The following is a 21,671-nucleotide window of genomic DNA, read 5'->3' as shown; positions in this document are numbered from 1 at the left end:
ACATTTGCAACGACTAAAAAAAAGGGTAAATGAATAAAATGTTGAAGAATAAAGTTTTTAAGTCTTATGATTTAGAAAAGAAATGAGTGACATTTAGAGTTGATGTGTAAATGTTTTTATTTTTGACACGTTTGACAAGGTTTAGTTACTTACCAATCTAACTGTAGCTTTTGTTTTGTTTAAATTGCAAACCAGCAAAATGTGCATTTTTTTTTTAGGTTTTTTTAATCTTCAATGAAAATTTTCAGCATATCCATGTATAGACAGATGATATAAGTTCACTATTTTTCTTTCTGTTTAATAGAATCCACTGAAGGTTGCATAGATTCAAAAAGCATGAGTCGCTCATGTTAGCTTTTTGGATAGATTAAATTCACTTGTTCACATACCATGTGTAGCTTGTACTAAATGGTTAACATAAATCTTTAAGACATGCTGATACATCAAATTTTTTTTAAAAAAAACAATTGGTTTGCTTTTATTGTCTTTGAAGACCATGGAAAACAGATAGTTATCAGAAATTTCAATCTAAAGTTAACTCCAATTTGCGGCAAAATGATGACTTTCAATATACTCCCTTTCTTATTTAAATAAAATCACAATGAGTATACAATTCACAATAACTTGATATAAAATACAACATGGTAAAGCATCACATGTGACGAAAACTGGCACAAGTTTAAAGCCTTGTCTCTAACTTTGTGAGATAATTTGAACTATATCTATAGTTTCTATGATGAGCAACAAAAACTATGACTCAACTCAGGTTGTTTCTTATGAATTTCATAGGTTTCACATTTTTTTCTCAAAGCTCATCTTTCTTTACCTAATCAATAGTCAAAGGACCATGTTGGTCTTCGATGTTGACCTTTTCATTGATGAAGTTGACCATTTCTTTCAAGCTTTATTTTTTCGAAAGCTTGATCTGCAAAGAAGCCAACAATTTTGTTTCAGAAAAAAATATTGAGTTATAAAAGGACAAATAAAACTAAAAAAGTGTGTTTGTTTATCTGCAATTAAAAGCAATTTGAAATGAATAAGTTCTTGTTATTTCTTCCCATTAGCTGTCAATTCACCAAAATAAAGTCATATACCTCAAGCTTTGGATTTTCATTCAAAGAAGCATCATTTTTTTATATCTTCAGATGATATAAGTTCATTGTTTTCTTTCAGTTTAATACAATCCATTGAAGGTTGCATAGATTTCAAAAAGCTTAAGCAAAGAAGACAAATATAAGCATTTTAGGTATTTCAATTTTGTTTTGATAGGATTGTTTTATTTAACCATTGTTTCCTAAATTCAACCATTGTTTTATTTAACCATTTTAGGTTCAGTTATCATTGTTTCCTTAATTCAACCATGATAGTTATGTGGGGCTTATTATATATATATATAATGGATGTGGGCCTGTTCAAAGCCAAAATTAGTGGAAACCAACTATATATATGGCGGATGTAAAGCAATTGACATTGTGAATGAGTCACACATGATGACAAGTCAAACATTATTACACTACATGACATCCTTGTTAGCTCAACACGATACATTGAGGCATACAATCAAATATTAGCTCAACACGTTGCTTTGAGAACATCATCAAACTATTTTCCCCTGCTTTTGGAACCTGCAAGTAGGTAGTGACATGAAATACATAAGAAAACTTTGATATTATTAACAATTGATATGCATGGTAAACCATACTGTGTTTTTAACATTTAATTGACATTGATAATGAATTACGTGATCATTACATCTTTTACTTCTTTGTTTCTCTGATATTTTTATACGTTATTTATTTATTTATTTTTACTTGTCTTACATATTGACTACCACAACATGATTTATAGATGGATACAAATTTTCAAGATAAATATGCTACAGTTGCCTCCGCTGTGTTTGTTAATATTTTAGTTTTAACGTGGTATGGAGGAAGAAGACTTAATTTGCCATGGGAGCCTTACTACAATAGAGATGAACAATCCACAAATTATATTTCAAGAATTATAGATAGCTCTAATGCGGCTAGTATATCAATGCTAAGAATGAGACGAGCATCATTTTTTGGACTATGTGATATATTAAAAATGAAAGGATTATTATCTAGCACTTTACATGTAAATGTTGAAGAGCAAATGGCAGTGTTCCTTCACGTTGTTGGACATAATGTGAGAAATAGAGTCGTTGGAATGGATTTTTTACGATCGGGAGAAACTGTTAGCCGATATTTCCACCATGTGTTGCATGCTATTAGAGAACTTCATAGTGAGTTAATCGTACCACCTAACATAGCTACTAGAGCACAAGATTCAAGATTCATGCCATATTTTAAGGTAAAAAAAAAAATACAATTAATTATAATTACATTGGACAAAAGAATTGCTACACCTACTAATTTTTTGTTACCAATTAGGATTGTATTGGAGCACTTGATGGCACACATATTCATGCCTTTGTTCCTAATGATATTGTGGCACATTTTCGGGGGATAAAACCTTATGCCACTCAAAATGTATTAGCTACATTTAATTTTGAATTATGATTTACATATGTGCTAGCCAGTTGGGAGGGCTCAGTTCATGATGCATTTGTCCTTCGGAATGCCTTTGAAAGAGAAGACGGGCTTATAGTGCCTAAAGATATCATACCATTCTATAAAAATTAAAATATTTAACCTATTACAATTATGTAATAACTTGTAACTTTTTTGTTATAGGGAAATATTACCTTGTTGATGCCGGGTATTCCACATGACTTGGTTTTATATCACTTTTTCGTGGTGTCTAATACCATCTTAAAGAATGTAGTGCATATTCTCCATCAAATAGCAAAGAATTGTTTAACTATAGACATTCTTCTTTGCGTATGTCGGTGGAACAAGCCTTTGGAGCGTTGAAAAATTGTTTCAAGATCTTGACGTCTAGGCCATTTTTCCTTTTGAAATACAAATATATATTTGTGATCACATGTTGCATTCTACATAATTATATTCTACAAGGAGGTAGTGACATGTACGTACCAAACCTTCAAGAGTCGGAACCTAATCCAAATGTGCGTGAAAAATAAGAACACAATCCCAAGTCTGTGAAGAAACAAGAGAATGATTAGCAATACGAGAAGCAATCATGAATGACATGTGGAATACAAAATAAACATACAAGTAAGTCATAAGTTGTGATTAACAATTAATAGTTCATATTACATTTTGCACATTAACCCTAATTGTAGAATGTAATATTTATTATACAGGCGCACCCTGGAGAGGAGATTTATATCAATAAACCAATACAAGATTATGATGAAATGGCTATTGTATGTGAAAATGATCAAGCAACGGGGTCTTTTGCAAGAACGGGTGCTCAAAGCTCTAGGACCCTAGATGCACGCATTGATCAACCACTAACATCACTGGTAATTGATCTTGGTAACCAACCCCAAGGATTTGATGATTTTGATGACTTTGCACCAAGTGAAACTCCTCTTAATGGCACACCTATAACCGCCACTTCCATAGCCAAAAAAGGTAAAAAAAACGAGTGAAGCATGCTAACCCGGATGAAGAAAATCATACGATATGTAAAGTTTGAACTAGGAAGAATTGCAAATGCATTAGAGGCGAACAAGAACAAATTTATTAGTAAAGAATTGCTTGATGAAATCCTGACATTGAGTGCTTACTATAGTGAATACAACCTTGGACCAATATATAGCTATTTGCTCCAAAATCTCCCTTTAGCAAATGGATTTATGAATAAAACCCATTCTCTTTGGTGCATTTGGATGGATGACTTTCTTGATCGTTGGAGGGATGATTACCGAGCATGACTTTAATGGATGACTTTATTTAAATTGGACAAATATCGTATTATGCTTTGTTTGTTGTTTAGACAATATCATGTGGCATTGTATTTTGTCATTTGGACAAGTTATATTGTATTTTATTTTATTGTTTGCACAAATGTATTGTTGTATTTTAGTTTGTTGTTGAGACAAGTATTATATCATGTTGTTTTTTATTTTGTTGTTCATGAGACAAGTACCATGTTGTGTTTTTATTTGTTGTATGGATGGGTGTCATGTTGTATTTTATTTTGTTGGTGAGACAAACATTGTATTGTCTTTTATTACATTGTTTGGTATGTTCTATTTTTTTTACTTTGATGGATTTTAGATGATGTAATTTTAAACAATATTTTTTTTTTATGGATTTTTAATGTTCTTATGTTTTGGATGTGTGTTAGGTGTTGCCGTATACAAAAAAATGTGGTTAATATTAATGTTGAATGCTATATTCGAATGAATTGTAATGGTCTTAAATATATATATATATATATATATTTGACAAATTGGTGACAAAAGCCTTTTTATTATTTATTTTTTTACATTATGCTTGAGAGGTTTCGAACTCGAGACCTCTCAAACACAAGCAATGGTCTTATATTTTGATTTAAATATTTTGTAATGTAAGTTTAGGTAAAAAAATATTATTTGTTAATTAAATATAATGCTAATTTTTTTAAATAAATAATTATTAATATTTTTACATCAAATAAATAATGTATTTAAGTTAATTAATTATTTTAACTAAAATTAGTTTGTATGACAATTATTAAATAATTAGTAATAAAAACTAATGGAGGTAATCTCACCATACCAGAAACATGGTGATCATACCTTTCACATTACATCAAACCAAACACATGAAAAGTAAATACAGCATTGTTACTTACATCAAACTAAACAACAATGATGTAAGTAGAAATACCCAGGTTGTTAAACCCTGACCGACCCGGCCGGTTCAACTGGAAAAACCGGGAACCGGCTATGAGGCCGATCCAGTCATACCTATTAACTCGCCTGTGAAGAAAACCGGCCAAAAGTCGGGTGATCCTGCCGGTTGACCCGGAAACCGGTGAACCCGGCCGGTTAACGGGCTGGAAAAAACAATTTTTAAGGAAAAAAAAACAAAAAAACAGGCAAGGAGAAGACAAGAGAGACTCAAAGAGGGTGGTTGTGTGAGAGAGAGAGGAAGCCAGGGAGAAGAGAGAGGGGCTGAGAGAGAGGAAGTGGAGAAGACCAAAGAGAGGGGCGGCTGAGAGAGAGAAACTTAGGGAAAGCTGGCGGCTAAGAGACGAAATGTTATTATTTTTATTATTTATGTTTTTTGTGAATTTCAATGTAACCCTAAAAGAGATGTATTTTTTTTAAATGTTTTATATTTTTTAAAAACCAATGATAAATGATAGTATATAATAAAACTAAAATTTTAAATATTAAAATTATCTTTTAGATATTTTTAAAATAAAAAATATATATAATTTAAATTTTAAATCTCATATTAATTAATTGTGTTTTTTAATTATTAAAATATAAGTTATATTGTTTTTTTATCATTATTCATTATTATTATAAAATTTTTAATATTTTATTATTGACCCCGGTTCGACCCGGTTGAACCCATTGACCCCTGATCCCTGGACTTGGTCGGATCTGACAACCTTGAGAAATACAGGATTTTCACTTATACCATAAGTCCACTTATATATAATTTAACTTACTGCCAACCAAACAACCCTTAAAAGGGGGAAGCTGCATACTGAGATTTGGGGGTTTTTGAACTTTCTTTCAAGCTTCTCATTAAAAGGCTTGAGTTTTGAATAAATGGTTGAGATTTATCTTCAAAACTAACATAAATCTAATGTTCATTTCAATTGTTAATTTCAATACAAATTAATGATGACTTGTTCAGATTGAAATGTTCTATCAACCATTGATTTTATTTAAACATTACTAATGAATGATCCAGATTGAAAGGTTCTATAAACAATTGATTTTATTTAAATATTAAAGATGAATGGTCAAGATTGAAAGGTCCTATCAACCATCAATTTCATGTAAACAATGATGGATGGTCTAGATTAAATGGAAGGCTCTAGGGTTTGGTTTTATTAAATGAGATAGCCGCCGCCAGTCTTCTTCTCCGGTTGCAATGATCTGTGTCTCCGATCTCCTCATGACGAGGGTGCGTCTCCGATCTCTTCTACTTACAAGCCACCTCAAATTGATTTTTCCCCCAAAGGGGCTTTTCTATTAAACAAACTCTACAAAACTTCTCATATAAACATCGCAAAGGGCGACTTTACCAGCGCCAAGGGGTTGAAGATCCCTCTAGTACCACATTTCCGCCATTAACTGCCATAGTGATGAATTGTGGAATAGTGTTATCTTATCTCTGGTTGAAAAATATAATAACTAGAACAACAATTATAATATATAACTCCAGTAATATTAAAATAAATTTACATAATCATAATAGAACTCCACCCATGCTCATGTATTAGAATAAAAATGGAAAGAAAATTTTGGATCTGGAAACATACATGTAGCATTCTTTTCTCTCCATACTAAACTCATTGGAATATATTAAAAAAGAAAAAGAAAAGAAAATTCATGATCCACATAGGAGATAATAACAAATTAAAATAAATAAAAATGTTTAGTTCCGCCGGTGTGGTTTGTGGTTTAGAGAACACTCAAACACTCATAGAAAACTCACACAAACCAAACAAAAAAGGAGACACAAAATTGGTAACCTAGTTCGGCGTCCACTCGCTTACGTCTGGGGGCCAAGCTTGGAGATAAATAATCCACTAAAAAAAGGTGAAAATACATGAGTACAAACACATTGTCACTCACACTCACAAATAAAGATCACTACCCTCTCTAACTTGTCTAGTGTTCGCACAATCTCTTACTCAAGTGTCACACCCAATCTCAGAGCAAGGCAGCTTATAAAGATGCCTCAACGCCCCAAAGATAGCCCATACCTCTTTTAGAATTTCTGCGGCTACTAACTTTAGAACCTTTCAAAATTCTGACTTGATTGCTGACTTGACTAAGTTATGGTTTTATTGCGAAGTGACCTCAAAACCCATCAACCTCCCGGTCATGCTTAGTCCAAGTCGATGCAGCCAGGTCTCCAGATCCCAACAACCGACAACTAGTCTACCTTCTCAATTCCTCACTATGCAGTCCCCTCGCAAGGGGCGCATGGCTTTGTGCGTCTTCATGAAACTATCCAAACTTGATCTTCAATTTACCCAAGTTTGGCCTTTAAATCTTCCCAAGAATAGGTCTTCAAGCAATTTTGCAATCATACGAACAATAGGCATGTCTCCAAGCATACCCTTAATAATCTTCAATCATACTCATCAAGGTTCTTTAAATCATACCTTCAATAAGCCTTCAATCATACCATTGATAGGTATTTCTTTAGTTAAGCTCCATCCATATTTAGTCTCCAATCAAATCTCTCTAAATATAGTCTTGATATGATCTTGCCTTTCCACGTCACCTTGACTTGGTGTCAAATTATGCCAATTAAAGTGCTTTTACACTAACAATCTCCCCTTTTGACATAATTTGACACAACTGCTTCTCCTCTCATAGTGACTCCTGTTACAACTTCCAGTTACAATATTAACTGAGATACAGACTAGACTAATACTGTTACAACTTAAAGTTACAACATTAATTGGAGTACATAAAACAGGACTTACATAAGTACATCTTCTTAGTTGCTTATAGAGTACTGAAACATTTTACATACTACAACTAGTGAGACAAACACGATTAAGCATAAGGAACTGACGAACATAAAATTTGTCCAAAAGAACAATAAGTCTAAAAATGATAAAGAAAAAACAGATAAACAGTCTGGTGTAGCAAGTTTCTCCCCCTTTGTAACAAAATTGATGCCAAAGTCTTCACTGGTTGTTGTAAGTCTTGTTATAACTGCTTCTACAACTCCCCCTATCTTCAAGGCTCTTGGTCATCAGCTCCCCCTGTCTTCGTGACTCGTGGCTATCAACTCCTCCTGCCTATTTCTCAAGAGCTTCGAGGTGAGATAGATTCTTCTGCTTCTGCCTAGCAATGATGAATAATTCTGCAGAAAGTGAGCTTACCTTCTCTCCAAGTCTTTAATTTGCTCCTTCAAAAGCTTTTCAAATTCTTCTTCGACCAACAAACATGCCTTTTTAGCATCTTCGACTATTGGTGGTGGTGGTGACATTCTTCCTACAGGTAAATTAATTTTCTTACCTGGGGTAAACAGTTTTTGAGAAATCTTTAGCTTCTCTACTGTTGTGATTGATTCTTCCTTCATGGGTTATACCCCATGTTGCAACAGATACTGCGATAACAGAGCAGGATACCCAAGTGATGTTGAGGAGCTTATACAATCAGCTCTTTCACAATGTTCTGGAAGATTAGTCTTCCCAGATTAAACTTCTTCCCAATCACAACAGCAAACCGTAAAAGTGCCAACTCCTTCAATATGCTTGAATTATGTGGAGTGGGTAGCCAGTTGAGAATACCAAATCTAAACAACACATTATACTTAGCTGTGAGTAAGGAGGCTGACAGTCTTAATTCTACTTCCCATGACTCAGTTCTTCTTCCTACGATTTCTTTTAAAACATCCTCATTCAGCTCAAGCCCTTCTTCATAGTTTCCTTTCACTTCAGATTTAAAATCCAGAAATCTGTTCAGACTGGTTGGAGTGAAAGGAATCCACTTTCCTAGAATGTATACTTTGGAGATCCCTTTACTGTAGAACTCATGAACTAGAGACAAACTATAGCTTTGAGCAAAAGTTGCTGACTTGTATAGGCTTCTTCCTTTGAGCAATTCAGACAACCCATACTTCTTAAAAGCTACTTCATCAATCACTCTTTCAGCAATAACTCCTCTACCATCAATTGTCTTGAACATTTTCTTGGAAGCCTTATTAGGAAATTTATCTTCATCTCTGAGTTTAGAAGCTTGACTTTCTATCTTATTTTTGCCCTTTCCAGAGGTTGATGACTTTCTCTCCCCCTGTTTTACAGCTTTAGTCTTTTTTATTTTTGGCCTTAGGGAAACTTCAACTTTCGGATCAGAGAAAGACTTTCTCTTGGACTTCTTTGTAGCCTTCTTCTTCTGGGAAATATTTTCAGACACTGTCTTCCTTTTCCCAAGGTTGTCAGACCCGGATCGGCCTAGCCGGTTCAACCGGAAAAACCGGGAACCGGCCATGTGGCCGGCTCGGGTTTACCCCATTGAACCGGGTATGAAAAAACCCGGTGTTAACTCGGTGACCCTGGCGGTTCAACCGGGAACCGGTTGACCCGGCCGGGTCAATCTAGTCATAATGTTTAAATTTTTTTTTACAATATTTAATAATTTATTATTATTTTTTCATTAAAAACCACAAAATCGTGTATATTTATTAATATTAATTTATAATTTATAATCAATAAATAGAATTACAATATATATATATATCATAAACATACCAACAAAAATTAACATTTTAAAATAAAATCTATTAATATGTTATGTATATACTTTCTAAAATTTAAATTTATTAAGAAAATAAAACAATAAATGAGTGTAATTTTATTATAAAATATAAAAATAAAGTATTCTAATTAAATAAAAAATATAACAAAATTTAAAACAAAATAAAAATAAAAACTCAATTGAGATATAAGAATGTAGTAAATTAAATTTCTTATTTATTTTAACAAAATCAACCAATACACAAACAAATAAATAAATAATGCCGAGAGAAGTTCGATAATTATATATTAATATATTAAATTTGTAAATATTTAAAAAAATATAAAACTAAATGACATAATTAGAAAACACTACTGTATATAAGGTCATTTATCAATTTAAATATCAAATTTGAGTAGTTTTTTATATTATAATTATAGTTTTAATATTATATTTGTTAATTATTAATTATTATAATATTTTTTTTATATTTTATTGTTGACCCCGGTTCAACCTCGGTTCGATCCGGTCGAACCCATTGACCCCTGACCCTTGGGCTTAGCTGGGTCATTGCCCGGGCGGGGTCTGACAACCTTGCCTTTTCCAATAATCTTGGAAAGACAATTTTGGAGAGGAATATTATCAGAGCTATGTGAACTGTCTGATGTTGCAGCAAGTGTTATAACTGGTGTTACGACATGTCTTGATTCTTTAAATACATCTGCATGTCTATAAATATCTCACAGAACTTCACTTAATATGGCAGCAGCCTTTTCTTCACATCATGTGGAAATACCTCTAAGGGTGTGTTTGTTTGGGTGTATTTGGTTTTACATGTAAAATCAAATACTTTACTTTATGAAATTCATTGTTTGTTTGAGTGTATTTGCAAATCTTGATGTAATTGAGATTACATCACAATAGCTTTTTTGGTGTATTTGGTTTTACGCCCAAATTGGGCGTAAAACCAAATCCTGTGAGTTGAAAACCAATGTATATATATAAATACATGCATACATACACATACATGTACACATACATATACATTTATATATTTATATAAACATATACAGGTACTTTTACACATATACATATACATACTCATATACATATATGTATATATACATATACTTATACATACATACATATATACATACATATGTATTCATATACGTATATATACACATACATATATATATATACTCATATACATATTTTTACACATATACATATATATCCATATATGTATATGTATATATGCACATACATATATGTATACATATATTTATACATATGCATATACTTGTATACATATATGTATATGTATATACATATACTTATACAGCTATATATATACTTATATATGTATATGTATATACATATACATGTACTTATACCGATATATATCTATATACATATATACACACACATATACATGTACTTATACAAATATATATATACTCATATACATATATGTATATATACACACACACATATATATATATATGTATATTTATACATATATATACTCATATACATATATACATATATGCATATATACACACATACACATGCATTTTCCAATTACAGATTTACAAATCCTTTCAAACAAACATAAAATTTTATAATACAGTAATTTCAGTTACATCTAACCAAACACAAGATTTGATTGCACTGTATTTTGAAAACCAAGTATTTCTAATTACATTGTAATTAGAAATCCACTGCATTTAGAATTACATCCAACCAAACGCCCCCTAAATGAACTCTCTTAACTCTCAAGAGCTTTTTCAACATCAATTGGAGCGGATTATTCTCTGTGATCCTTTGGTACATCTTTTCCTACAGCTTGTTTATCATCTAAACTCACTTCCATTGCTTCTGCTGTTGGAACAACCTTTTCATCTTCCTCAGACCTTTGATCAATGTAAGCACCTATAAATGACTTTCGCACCCATCTGAGAAGATCATTTAGGGCATCAATGCCTGTGGATACACCCTTTGAAGATGTACCTGCTTCAACTTCTGCTTTATAAGATGTACTAGCATCTTGAGGAGCAGAGTAAGAAATGATTGCTTTTGAAAGATCTTCAGGTTATTCTCCTACTGACGGGCTTCCACCAGTGTTGGTTTTTTCCAGCTTTTCTTCCTCTTCAACCTCAGTCGCAATCTTTTCTGGGGTCATACAAGCAAGGTGGGCAATCGTTTTGGTTCTCATATTTTTCTTGAATTTGTCCTTCTTTGAGAGAGATAGCAATTTCTTCTAAGAGAGACTCCTTCCTTTTAAAAAAATTTGGGAATAAATTAGAATTTAGGGTTTTTAATGAGCCGCCCCTATCTATAATTAGTTACAACTTCCTTGGCAACCTTTCATGTTTTAAAAAAAAAAACTTCTCAAAAAAAAATTTCCCTCTCTATTTTTAAAATTCTTTTTTTTAAATCTTCAAAAGATATCAAGAGATTTTTACCCATTGAGGTGTTTTACTTGTTGACTTACCATGTCCTCTATCAATATATTGCTAGTTGTAACATGGTGTTGCAATCCTCTGATTCTTCATCATTTCTGCCATCTTCTAATCTAAACTGGAGCACTCTACATCTTTTCTATGCACTTCATCTTTTGGATCCACAGCTTCTTGATCACAATAGTCTTTTCTCTGACTTTCCTTTTGATGATTATCTGTTCATGTCCAACCACTCTTCCACTCTTCAAATCTTGTTTCAATTTGTTGCACTTGGGTCTTATGTGGGCAGTCTCTCCACAATGAAAGCATGTAGGCACTTCTCTTTTGTGCTCTTCCCTAGCTTTGACTTGCTTGTCTTTTTGTTGAGCAGTTGACTTGAAAAAAATAATTCCTCAATTTTTTTGTCTTGACACTTGAAGTTTTACCAACATACCCAATACCTTGTCAGGCTTTACTTGGTCTTCCGACTAATAGGAATTCATCAAGTTTGGCTTTACCTTTGTTCATAGAATCTAAAATCTTCTCAGCATAGTTCAACTTTCCTTTGCATTCACCTAACTCTTCTTCCAAGCGTTGTTTTGCAAGATCATCTCATTAAATTTGGTCATCATGAGTTTATAATCCATGAAAAGATCTTTTTTAGTTACCTCATCATACTCACTATCAGCTTCATCAGAAGTTGTAACTGATATTGCAACATATTCTGCAACAGGCTTAGATTTGTTAAAGTCTACTACTCCATTCATCACAGCTAGGAAAGAGGTATGATGGTTGCTCAGATTTTCTTCATCTTCTTCCTCCATGCTACCATCTAAATCATCACTCCATCTGGCATTGAGTAACTTTTCTTTCAGGGGCGGCTCAAGGGTAAAGCCAATTAAGCAACCGCTTTAGGCCCCCGAAAATTGGGGACATCATCTAAGTTTAAATCAATATAGTTTTTAAAATCTTATCACTATGGTTATAATAATAACTATGTACTGGGTAAATAATAACTTTAAAATTTAATTTGTGGCCTCATTATTAACTTTAAATTTTTAAAATTTTTAAAATATTATCCTTGAAATCATAATAATTATTTGTTGTATAATTAATTAATATTTAAACCTTTTTATTTAATACTGCACCAATTTCAAATATTCCATTAACTAGCTTTTTCAAAATAAAAACTAATAAATTAAGTTCTTAATTTTTTTTTTACTTTAATGTATAATTAATTATGTTTTTCTCCCAACAACAAATCTATTTCCACAAAAAATAAATGTAGCTTCAATACATAATTCATTCTCTTCTTATCCCAACAAACAAATCTAGTTCAAAAAAATGTAGCTTCAATATTTTTTTTAATAATTTTTTTATTAACTAATTAGGGTCAGTTTTATGCTTGGGCTTTAGGCCTTTATAAGCCTTGAGCCACCCATGTTTCCTTTCTTCTTAAGAGTGTTAGCACACTCGGCTTGATAATATCCAAAGCCACCGCATTCTCTACACTTGATCTTCTTTTGATGATCTTCAGCTTCTTTCTTTTCTTCACTAAGATGATCTTTCCTATAAAATTTCTTGTCTTCTGTCTTGTGTTTTTTTATCATGTTGTACAGCTTTTTTGACAGCAAAACAATTTCACTCTCCTTCGTATTCATCTTCAGTTACAACAGCCTATTGTAACTCCTTCGGCCTAGTTGCTTCTACCTTCAAAGCCAAATCTTCCATTTTTCTTTCAGGATTGAGATTCATCTCATATGCTTGTAAAGACCCCATCAACTCGTCAAGTCTCATGGTTGTGATATCTCTTGCCTCTTCTATTGCGGAAACTTTTCCATCAAACCTTCTTGGAAGAGATCTAAGTGTCTTCCGTATTAGCTTTTTATTTGAGTACTTCTTACTGAGTTGAAAAGCTTGATTTGTAATGTCCATCAACTTGGTTTTGAATATGGCTATCGTCTCATCTTCTCCCATCCTGAGATTCTCGAACATAGTTGTCAGCATTTGAAGTTTAGAGGTTCTTACCAAGTTTGTATCTTCATGGATAGTTTGAAGAATCTCCCAAGCTTCTTTGGCGCACTCGCAAGTTGCAACATATTTAAACTGGTTTTCATCAACCTCTCTAAAGATTGCATTGAGCCTTCTCATTGGCATTAGCTTTACATATATCTTCGACATTCTAGTTACTTCTTTTCTTCAGGGTCTCATTTTTATCTTCATCAACTTGAATTAGAGAAGACCAACCTTCTTCCATGGCTATCTATGCACTCTCATCAATTGATTTGATGAAAACCTTCATATGTGTCTTCCAATATGGATAATTGGATCCACTAATCAATGGTAGTCGTGTGACGGAGGCTCCTTCCCTTCTAGCCATTAATAAAACTTACTAGGACCTCGTTGACTTTAAAACCAAAGCGGACACAGCGACCCCACTTTGATATCACTTGTTAGTTTCGCTGGTGTGGTTTGTGGTTTAGAGAACACTCAAACACTCTTAGAAAACTCACACAAACCAAACAAAAAATGAGACACACGAAATTGGTAACCTAGTTCGGCATCTACTTACCTACTTCTGGGGAGTCAAGCCCAGAGATAAATAATCCACTAAAAGAGGTGAAAGTACATGAGTACAAACACATTATCACTCACATTAATAAATAAAGATCACTACCTTCTCTAGATTGTCTAGTGTCCTCACAATCTCTTACTCAAGTGTCACACCCAACCTCAGAGCAAGATAGCTTATATAGATACCTCAATGTCCCAAAAATAGCCCATACCTCTTTTAAAATCTCCGTGGCTACTAACTTTAGAACCTTTCAAAATTAGCTGTTGCAACTCCTGTTGAAACTCAACTTGCAACATGGTCTTGGCTACTGACTTGACTAAGTTATGGTTTCATTACGAAATGCCTCAAGACCCATCAACCTCCCGGTCATACTTAGTCTGAGTCGATGCAGCCAGATCTCCCGATCCTGACTATAGGCAACTAGCTTATCTCCTCAATTCCTCACCACGCAGTCTCCTCGCAAAGGGCGCACGACTTTGTGTGTCTTCATGAAACTATCCAAACTTGATCTTCACTTTACCCAAGTTTGGCCTTCAAATCTTCCCAAGAATAGATCTGTAATCAATTATGCAATCATACCAACAATAGGCATATCTCCAATCATACACTTAATAAACTTCAATCATTCTCATTAAGGTTCTTCAAATCATACCTTCAATAGCCTTTAATCATACCATTGATATGTATTTCTTCAATTAAGCTCCATCCATATTTATTCTCCAAATCAAACCTCTCTAACTATGGTCTTGATGTGATCTTGCCTTCAAGTTGTAACATATACCGAAAATAGCTCCACCAAGATCTCCAAGATATTTGCCTCCAATCCAAGACTCCTTGCCAAGTCACTTTGACTTGGGGTCAAATTATGCCAATTAAAGTGCTTTTGCACTAACAAAATTATTATAATGAGTCCTCTTATTCTTGAAACATTTGATTGTTTATTGTGTAGAATTTTTATTTTCTAGTAATACTATTATCTACATATAAAAATTTAAATAACAATATTACTAAACATAAATTCACCAAATATATATTTAAATATCAAATTTATTTATTTATTTTCCCTATATATATTTTAGGGAAAATTACTGTTCACCCCTCGTAATTTTCAAAACTTCCCAAAAACCCCCTCCTACTTTTACACACCCCGGACAGCCCTTCCGTTAGTGTTTAACTTCCATTTTACCCCCTACCGTTCACTTCAAATGGGTCCATGTTGTGAAATCCCATTTTTGCCCTTGAAAATGGTGGGAAAAAAAGCGCCAAATCACATCATGTCCAACCTTTTCAAGGGTTTTCTGCTTGGTTTCTGATAGACAATGCCTAGAAGTTACATTATATCTTGTTCTTCTCCTCATTTCTCCTCATTTGGTTTGTTCGACTTCAGTTCTGCCGGTTTCGTAATACGGTAAGAATCTCTTCATTGCTATCAGTTTGACCATTCTACGGGTGTTTATTATGGCAGCTCATTTGTGGTAGTCTGGGTAAAGTTTATCATACCTGAAATATATAAATCGGTTTTTCCAACAGAAAATGAAGTTGATTTCCATCGGATTGGTCAAGTGCACTCCATCTTCAAATGAGCTGTAGTCGATTTTCTTGTCGAGACAGAGCATGTGCCATTGTCGAGACATACTGAAAACGAGTTCATTTCGTTGTAAAGTTCTTCTCGTTTATGGTTATCTATTTGTATATTTTAAATATTGTTTAACTATTTGCTATTATCTGTTTAAATATATTACCAATATGTTTAATAATTGTCATCTCCGTTTAACTTTATCTTTACTTGTTTAACTATTCATATTAACGTGTAAATTCTCAAAGTCTCTGCGTAAAATATTGATATTTTTCGTTTGAACTGAAGTGTTGGCAGGTGGCAGGTGGCAAGGTTATGGTATCCCGTTCATAAGAATTAATGACGGCATTAATTCTTGTGCATGGTAACATAAATATCCGAACATCCGTTCGTTGTCATCAGTCAATCTCGGTCCACTGTGCGTTTCACTTTTTTCTTGGATATGAAGCGTCAACCTGCTTGTGGACTTCACACCATAAATGACAAGGAAGAACCCTTGCCATGGACAACCACTCCTCGTCGTCCTCATCATCCTCCTCTTCCTCCTCCTCATCTGTTTCCTGTGTATGATATTCGTTGGAGTCAGACGAAAATTCGAAGATCAACTCTATCTGGAAGGATGTCTCGTGATCCTTCTCATCTTGAGAATCAATCAGCCGTAATCATGCAACAAGTTAAACTATCTTTTCTTGCCCAAGTCAAAATTCTCGCATAATTGCCTGAATGCAGAGGATTCTCCAACGGTGGATGACGGGCAAGCAATTAAGCGGGCATTTCGACTTGGGTAAGAAAAGAAAGTTTTCGCTTATTGCGTGATTGCGGAGGATTCTCTAGAGGAGGGAGATCAGGAAACATCCTTTAAGAAGGAGTTGATATTTATCACTTGAGACTTTTTGTTACCATTTAAGAACCTTATGTCAGTGTACAAATATTACTTTCTGTGTTTAACTATCAGGATCTTTGCTTAAGTCAGACCATGACACATTGATTAATAGATGTTTTCATGAATGTGTTTGCTTAACCTTTTTTAATGTGTTTTGTTCTACATTGTCCAGGTTCAAGTTGATGCACATGTTATGCAACCGCCGTGAGCATTCGAATGTACAGACACTTGTTTCATTCTACGAGGGTCGAGTCGCGAGTGTCCAAGGTCCGAGAAGTCGTTGTAAATGTTGTAAATGTTGTAAATGTTTTATTTTAAATGAAACAAGCTTATTTGAATGTGAACTTATGATATTTAATCAGATTCTCCATTGTAAACGTTTAAATATTTTAAACAAACAAACCTATTTGAGTGTCTCCTTGTGATAACTTGTGAAATTTAAATAGATACATAGTAAAAAAACAATTTGAGAAACAAAAGAACGGCATTGTAAACAATACAAAAAAAGTTAAACAATAATCGATTTACTCTTTAAACAATGACAACGGTGTTTAAGCAAATACATAAAAATGTTTAAACAGTGACCCACGAGGTACCCATCTTCAATGCGATGTCGTTGAAAGCATTCAATTTAAACAATAACATATATTTTAAAATAGTTAAATCACTATATATAAACGGTTTACATATTATTTACATGATATAGACTTTAGTTAAACAGGTAACGGTTATTTTAAACACTATATGTATCTGTTTAAACATAAAAAGCTTGACGTTTAAACAGAGACTCATGTTGAGGTGAGAACTTTCATTCGAGCGATGACAATATGTCTTCATCGCGACAGTGACATATATTTCCATTTTTGCCCTTGGGATGGAGGGAAAAATACCGCCCAATCACATCACGTCTAGTCTAATCTCTATGCATACAACTGTGCACTTTTTTTGTTTGCCTATCTGACTGTTGTTTGTTGTTTACATCTTCTTCTTCTTCTTTGTCTTCTTTTTGTTCTTCATTTCATTTGGTTTGTACGATTTGGTTTTCGGCCGATATATTATGGAGAATTTTTGTGGTATTGCTAGATTCAACGGGGAGGGAAGAGTGCTAATGTTCATGGCTCAGACTTCTTGGGAGTTGGTGTTAGCTGAGATATGTGAGCGATGGGGTCTCGAAGTTTCCCTTGTTAGGGTGAAGTTTATCACACCAGATGGATATAAAATGGTTTGTCCAATAGAAAACGATGTTGACTTCCAGCGGATGTGTCACGTGCACTCCATCTTCAAATGCGCTGTAGTTGATCTTGTTGTCGAGACAGATAATGTGCCATTGCCGAATCCTAATGAAAACGAGTTTTACTCGTTGTAAGTTCCTTCTCTTTTATTTGATCCAGTTGTATGGGTTCATTATTGTTTAAATATGTCAGTCACTGGTTAACATCTTGTACTAATCGTTTACGTTATTTGGTAACTGCTTAAGTATTTAATTTAACGTTTAAATATTGGCATTATCACTTAAACATTATATTCTTCGCTTAACATGTTGATCTTTTCATTTGACTGAAGTGTTGGCAGGAATTCAGATTCTGCGAGTGCTCCCATTCAACCCTATGGTGACCCTGACGGTGTGGGATGTCTTCCTTCCTCGTCAGATCATTCTAAAGTGCTGTCGTTGGATATTGGACAACGTTTTGACGGTGTTGAACATTTCAAGGACGTACTTCGAAATCATGCAATCAAACGGAATTTTGACTTCAAATTCATAAAGAACGAAAAACATCGGGTGACTGTGGAATGCGCTGCCGATGGTTATCGTTGGCGCCATCATGCATCAAAAGAGTATAATAAAAATATTTTCAGAATGAAGATAATCGACATGTCACACACTTGCAGTGGTGGCATAGGTTCGGCGTCACATCCGAAAGCGTCCAAAAAATGGGTAAGCGCACGAGTGATTCAGAAGCTCAAGGACCGGCCCTTGTACAAGGCCATCGACATTCAGAAAGACATGTTGCGGGAACATGGTGTGCACATACCATACAAGCAGGCTTGGTTGGGGAAAGAGCATGCCCGGGTGGTCCTCGACGGCAGTGACATCTCCAGCTATGACTGTTTGCTTTGGTATGTGGATAAGGTCGCTGAGACAAATCCCGGCAGCGTTACGATCGTGGAAAAAGACGGTGATCGTTTTAAACGTGCATTCTTTTCTTTCAGCACGTGTATTATGGGATTCAAGAAGGCTTGCAGGCCGCTGCTATTTCTCGATGGTACCCTCCTCCTTGGAAAATATCGGGGTACACTACTGGGTGCCACAGGGAAAGATGGAAACAATGGTTTATTCCACGTCGCCTTCGGTATAGTCGATAACGAGACCGATGCCAATTGGACTTGGTTCATATCTAAGTTAGGCGATGCTTTATACGAGGAAGGAGATTATCATGAGATAATTACCTTCGTGTCGGACAGGTCCAAGGGCCTTGTGAACGCAATTGCGAGAGTCTTCCCTTCTTCGCCATATGCATACTGTCTTCGATATTTGGAGGCCAATTTTATGAAAGCCAATGTCAGACTTGGGAAGGCATTGAGGGAGGAGTGCTGGTCTATATGTTTCCGCATTGCGTGGGCATCCACGGCCAAAGATTTCGATGATACCGTGAATGAACTGCAGGTCACATCACCCGAAGCTCATCACTAGTTGATTAATAAATCGGATATGGCACATTGGTCGAATTATCTGTTCAGAGGTGATCGTTGGGGTGAGATATATTCAAATGTTGCGGAGTCGTTCAATGCTTGGATCAAAGAAGCTCGTCATTTACCGGTGACGAAAATGGTTGACTCCATAAGGTCTGCGAATGTTGATTTACACTTAACATTTAGTGTTACCCTTTAAAAATTTTCCATCTTTGTTTAATTAGACTTGTCTGACTTGAAATATTAATCCTTTCGTTTAACTATTTACAATAATGTTTAAACATGTTTACGAATTATTTAACCATCACTGTTTTTGTTTAACCTTATTTGCCAGGTTCAAGTTGATGCGCATGTTATGTAACCGGCGTGAGCAAGCGAACAAATGGGAGACCTACTTATGCCCAGACATACATTCGAAGGTAGAGATAATTGTTGAGGATAGCCGAAATCTTCGTGTTGGTCATTGTGTCGATGATCGTTACGAAGTGATCGACCAGTGCAGCAACTCAGTAGATCTTGCCATCAGAACTTGTTCATGTCGAAAGTGGCAAGTTTATGGTATCCCTTGTAATGCAAACAGACACCAACGTTCATCGATTTATTAGCGACTACTTCACCGTCGACAATTACAAACTGGCGTATAAGGAAGCTATATTCCCCATGCCCAACGATGACAGGTCTTCAGACGGAAATCGTGAGCTTCGTTTGCGACCGCTTGTGATGAGAAGGCAGCCTGGGCGTCCTAGACGAAAGAGGATCGAGTCGCAAGCGTTTGATGTCCGCGAGTTACATTACAGCCGCTGCCATGGATCCGGTCACAATCGTAGATCTTGTAATGAAACTATCGCCGACTAGGCATTGTAAATAGCTGACTTCTAAAGAGAAATAATCTGAATTAACTGGAAATTTTTCATATTTAAACTCTTATTCTTTACAGTGTTATCAGTTATTTAAACAGAGACAGTGTTATGTTAAACAGAGAAACTGTAATTTTAAATGTTTGAAACTGATATTTCAACGATAGATGGTAAAGTTAAACAATTAAACTGAAATGTAAACAATGACACTGTAAATTAAACAATGAAATGAAACTGAATGGAATTTAACATGCTTTACAATTGAAAACAAACAAAATTTACATTGACATATACGAGTCAGGTTCTTCGAAAATGAAAACAATGAATTGAATTTGTCCTGGTTTACATTGGAAAACAAAATTGACATTAACATATACAAGTCCTGTTCTGCGAAAACAAAATTTAACCCGCTTCGGACGACCCCCCTTTCTCATGGACGCTGGTTGCCCTCCCCTCCTTAAGTATGCGGGTAACATACTTTAATCTCAGGTAAGCAACGTCTGTCTGCGGTAGCCGTAGCTTCTCACCCCAAATTAATTGCTCGATAAACTGCATGACATAGACGGCGCAATCGACGCTTCTTTGTTTTTGTCGTAGGGTTTCCATGTCGTAAACGAGTGGGTACTTTGCGGTCGCCGACTCGCCAAACTGCATATCGACAACCGTGTCGAATAGATTCCGCTGTTGAGATATGCAAGTTGAGATTAAGATACCGATTAAATAACAAACACTATCAATCGGACATAATTAAAGAACTTACCATGTCCAGCGCATCTTTTTCGTACCCCGTGCATGAATAATAATGCCTGTATTCTTGTTTGTCATTGTCAAGGACGACGATATGGAAGTGGCCATTCATTATTATCGGGAGGATGACAATTTGAACTTCATGTAAGCTGCGCACAGCATCTCCGATCATAGCCATAGTTGTTTCATGTGCGTCATCCTGCTTTGACATAAACAGCGCCAGCGGTCTTGTGATGGAGGCACGCTTCTTGTAGGGATATGGCACTTTGCTCAGCGACTTTTGTATTATGCATACAAAAGCGTCCATCACATCATCTGTGACCATCTCCTTACCCTCAAGCAGAGTGTATAATTTGTCCCGTGTGGTGCTGACAGCGTCATTCTTCCACTCAACAGTGCTGAGATTAAACGATAACAGATATAATTAGACCATATTCTAAATATTTAAATGATATTATCAATGTTCAAATGATATTATAAATAATTAAACATTAAGTAGATAAATTAAATGATAACATATAAACATTTAAACACTATCACAAAAAAGTTAAACACTATCATAAAAACTTTAAACACTAT

At 34.6% G+C, this 21,671-nt stretch overlaps 1 protein-coding gene across 1 annotated transcript; it reads right to left on the bottom strand.

The window, feature by feature from the left end:
• Window positions 1–8,230: 8,230 nt before the first annotated feature.
• On the bottom strand, window positions 8,231–9,073 carry LOC120283997. The gene has a single exon (XM_039290824.1). It carries the CDS (start codon window positions 9,071–9,073, stop codon window positions 8,231–8,233), a length of 843 nt encoding a protein of 280 aa, XP_039146758.1.
• Window positions 9,074–21,671: the final 12,598 nt, after the last annotated feature.

Source organism: Dioscorea cayenensis, chromosome 19 (assembly GCF_009730915.1).
Source record: "Dioscorea cayenensis subsp. rotundata cultivar TDr96_F1 chromosome 19, TDr96_F1_v2_PseudoChromosome.rev07_lg8_w22 25.fasta, whole genome shotgun sequence".
Classification (NCBI taxonomy): domain Eukaryota; kingdom Viridiplantae; phylum Streptophyta; class Magnoliopsida; order Dioscoreales; family Dioscoreaceae; genus Dioscorea; species Dioscorea cayenensis.
Note: the sequence above shows the minus strand (reverse complement) of the source record. Positions and strands in the feature narration are given on the sequence as shown.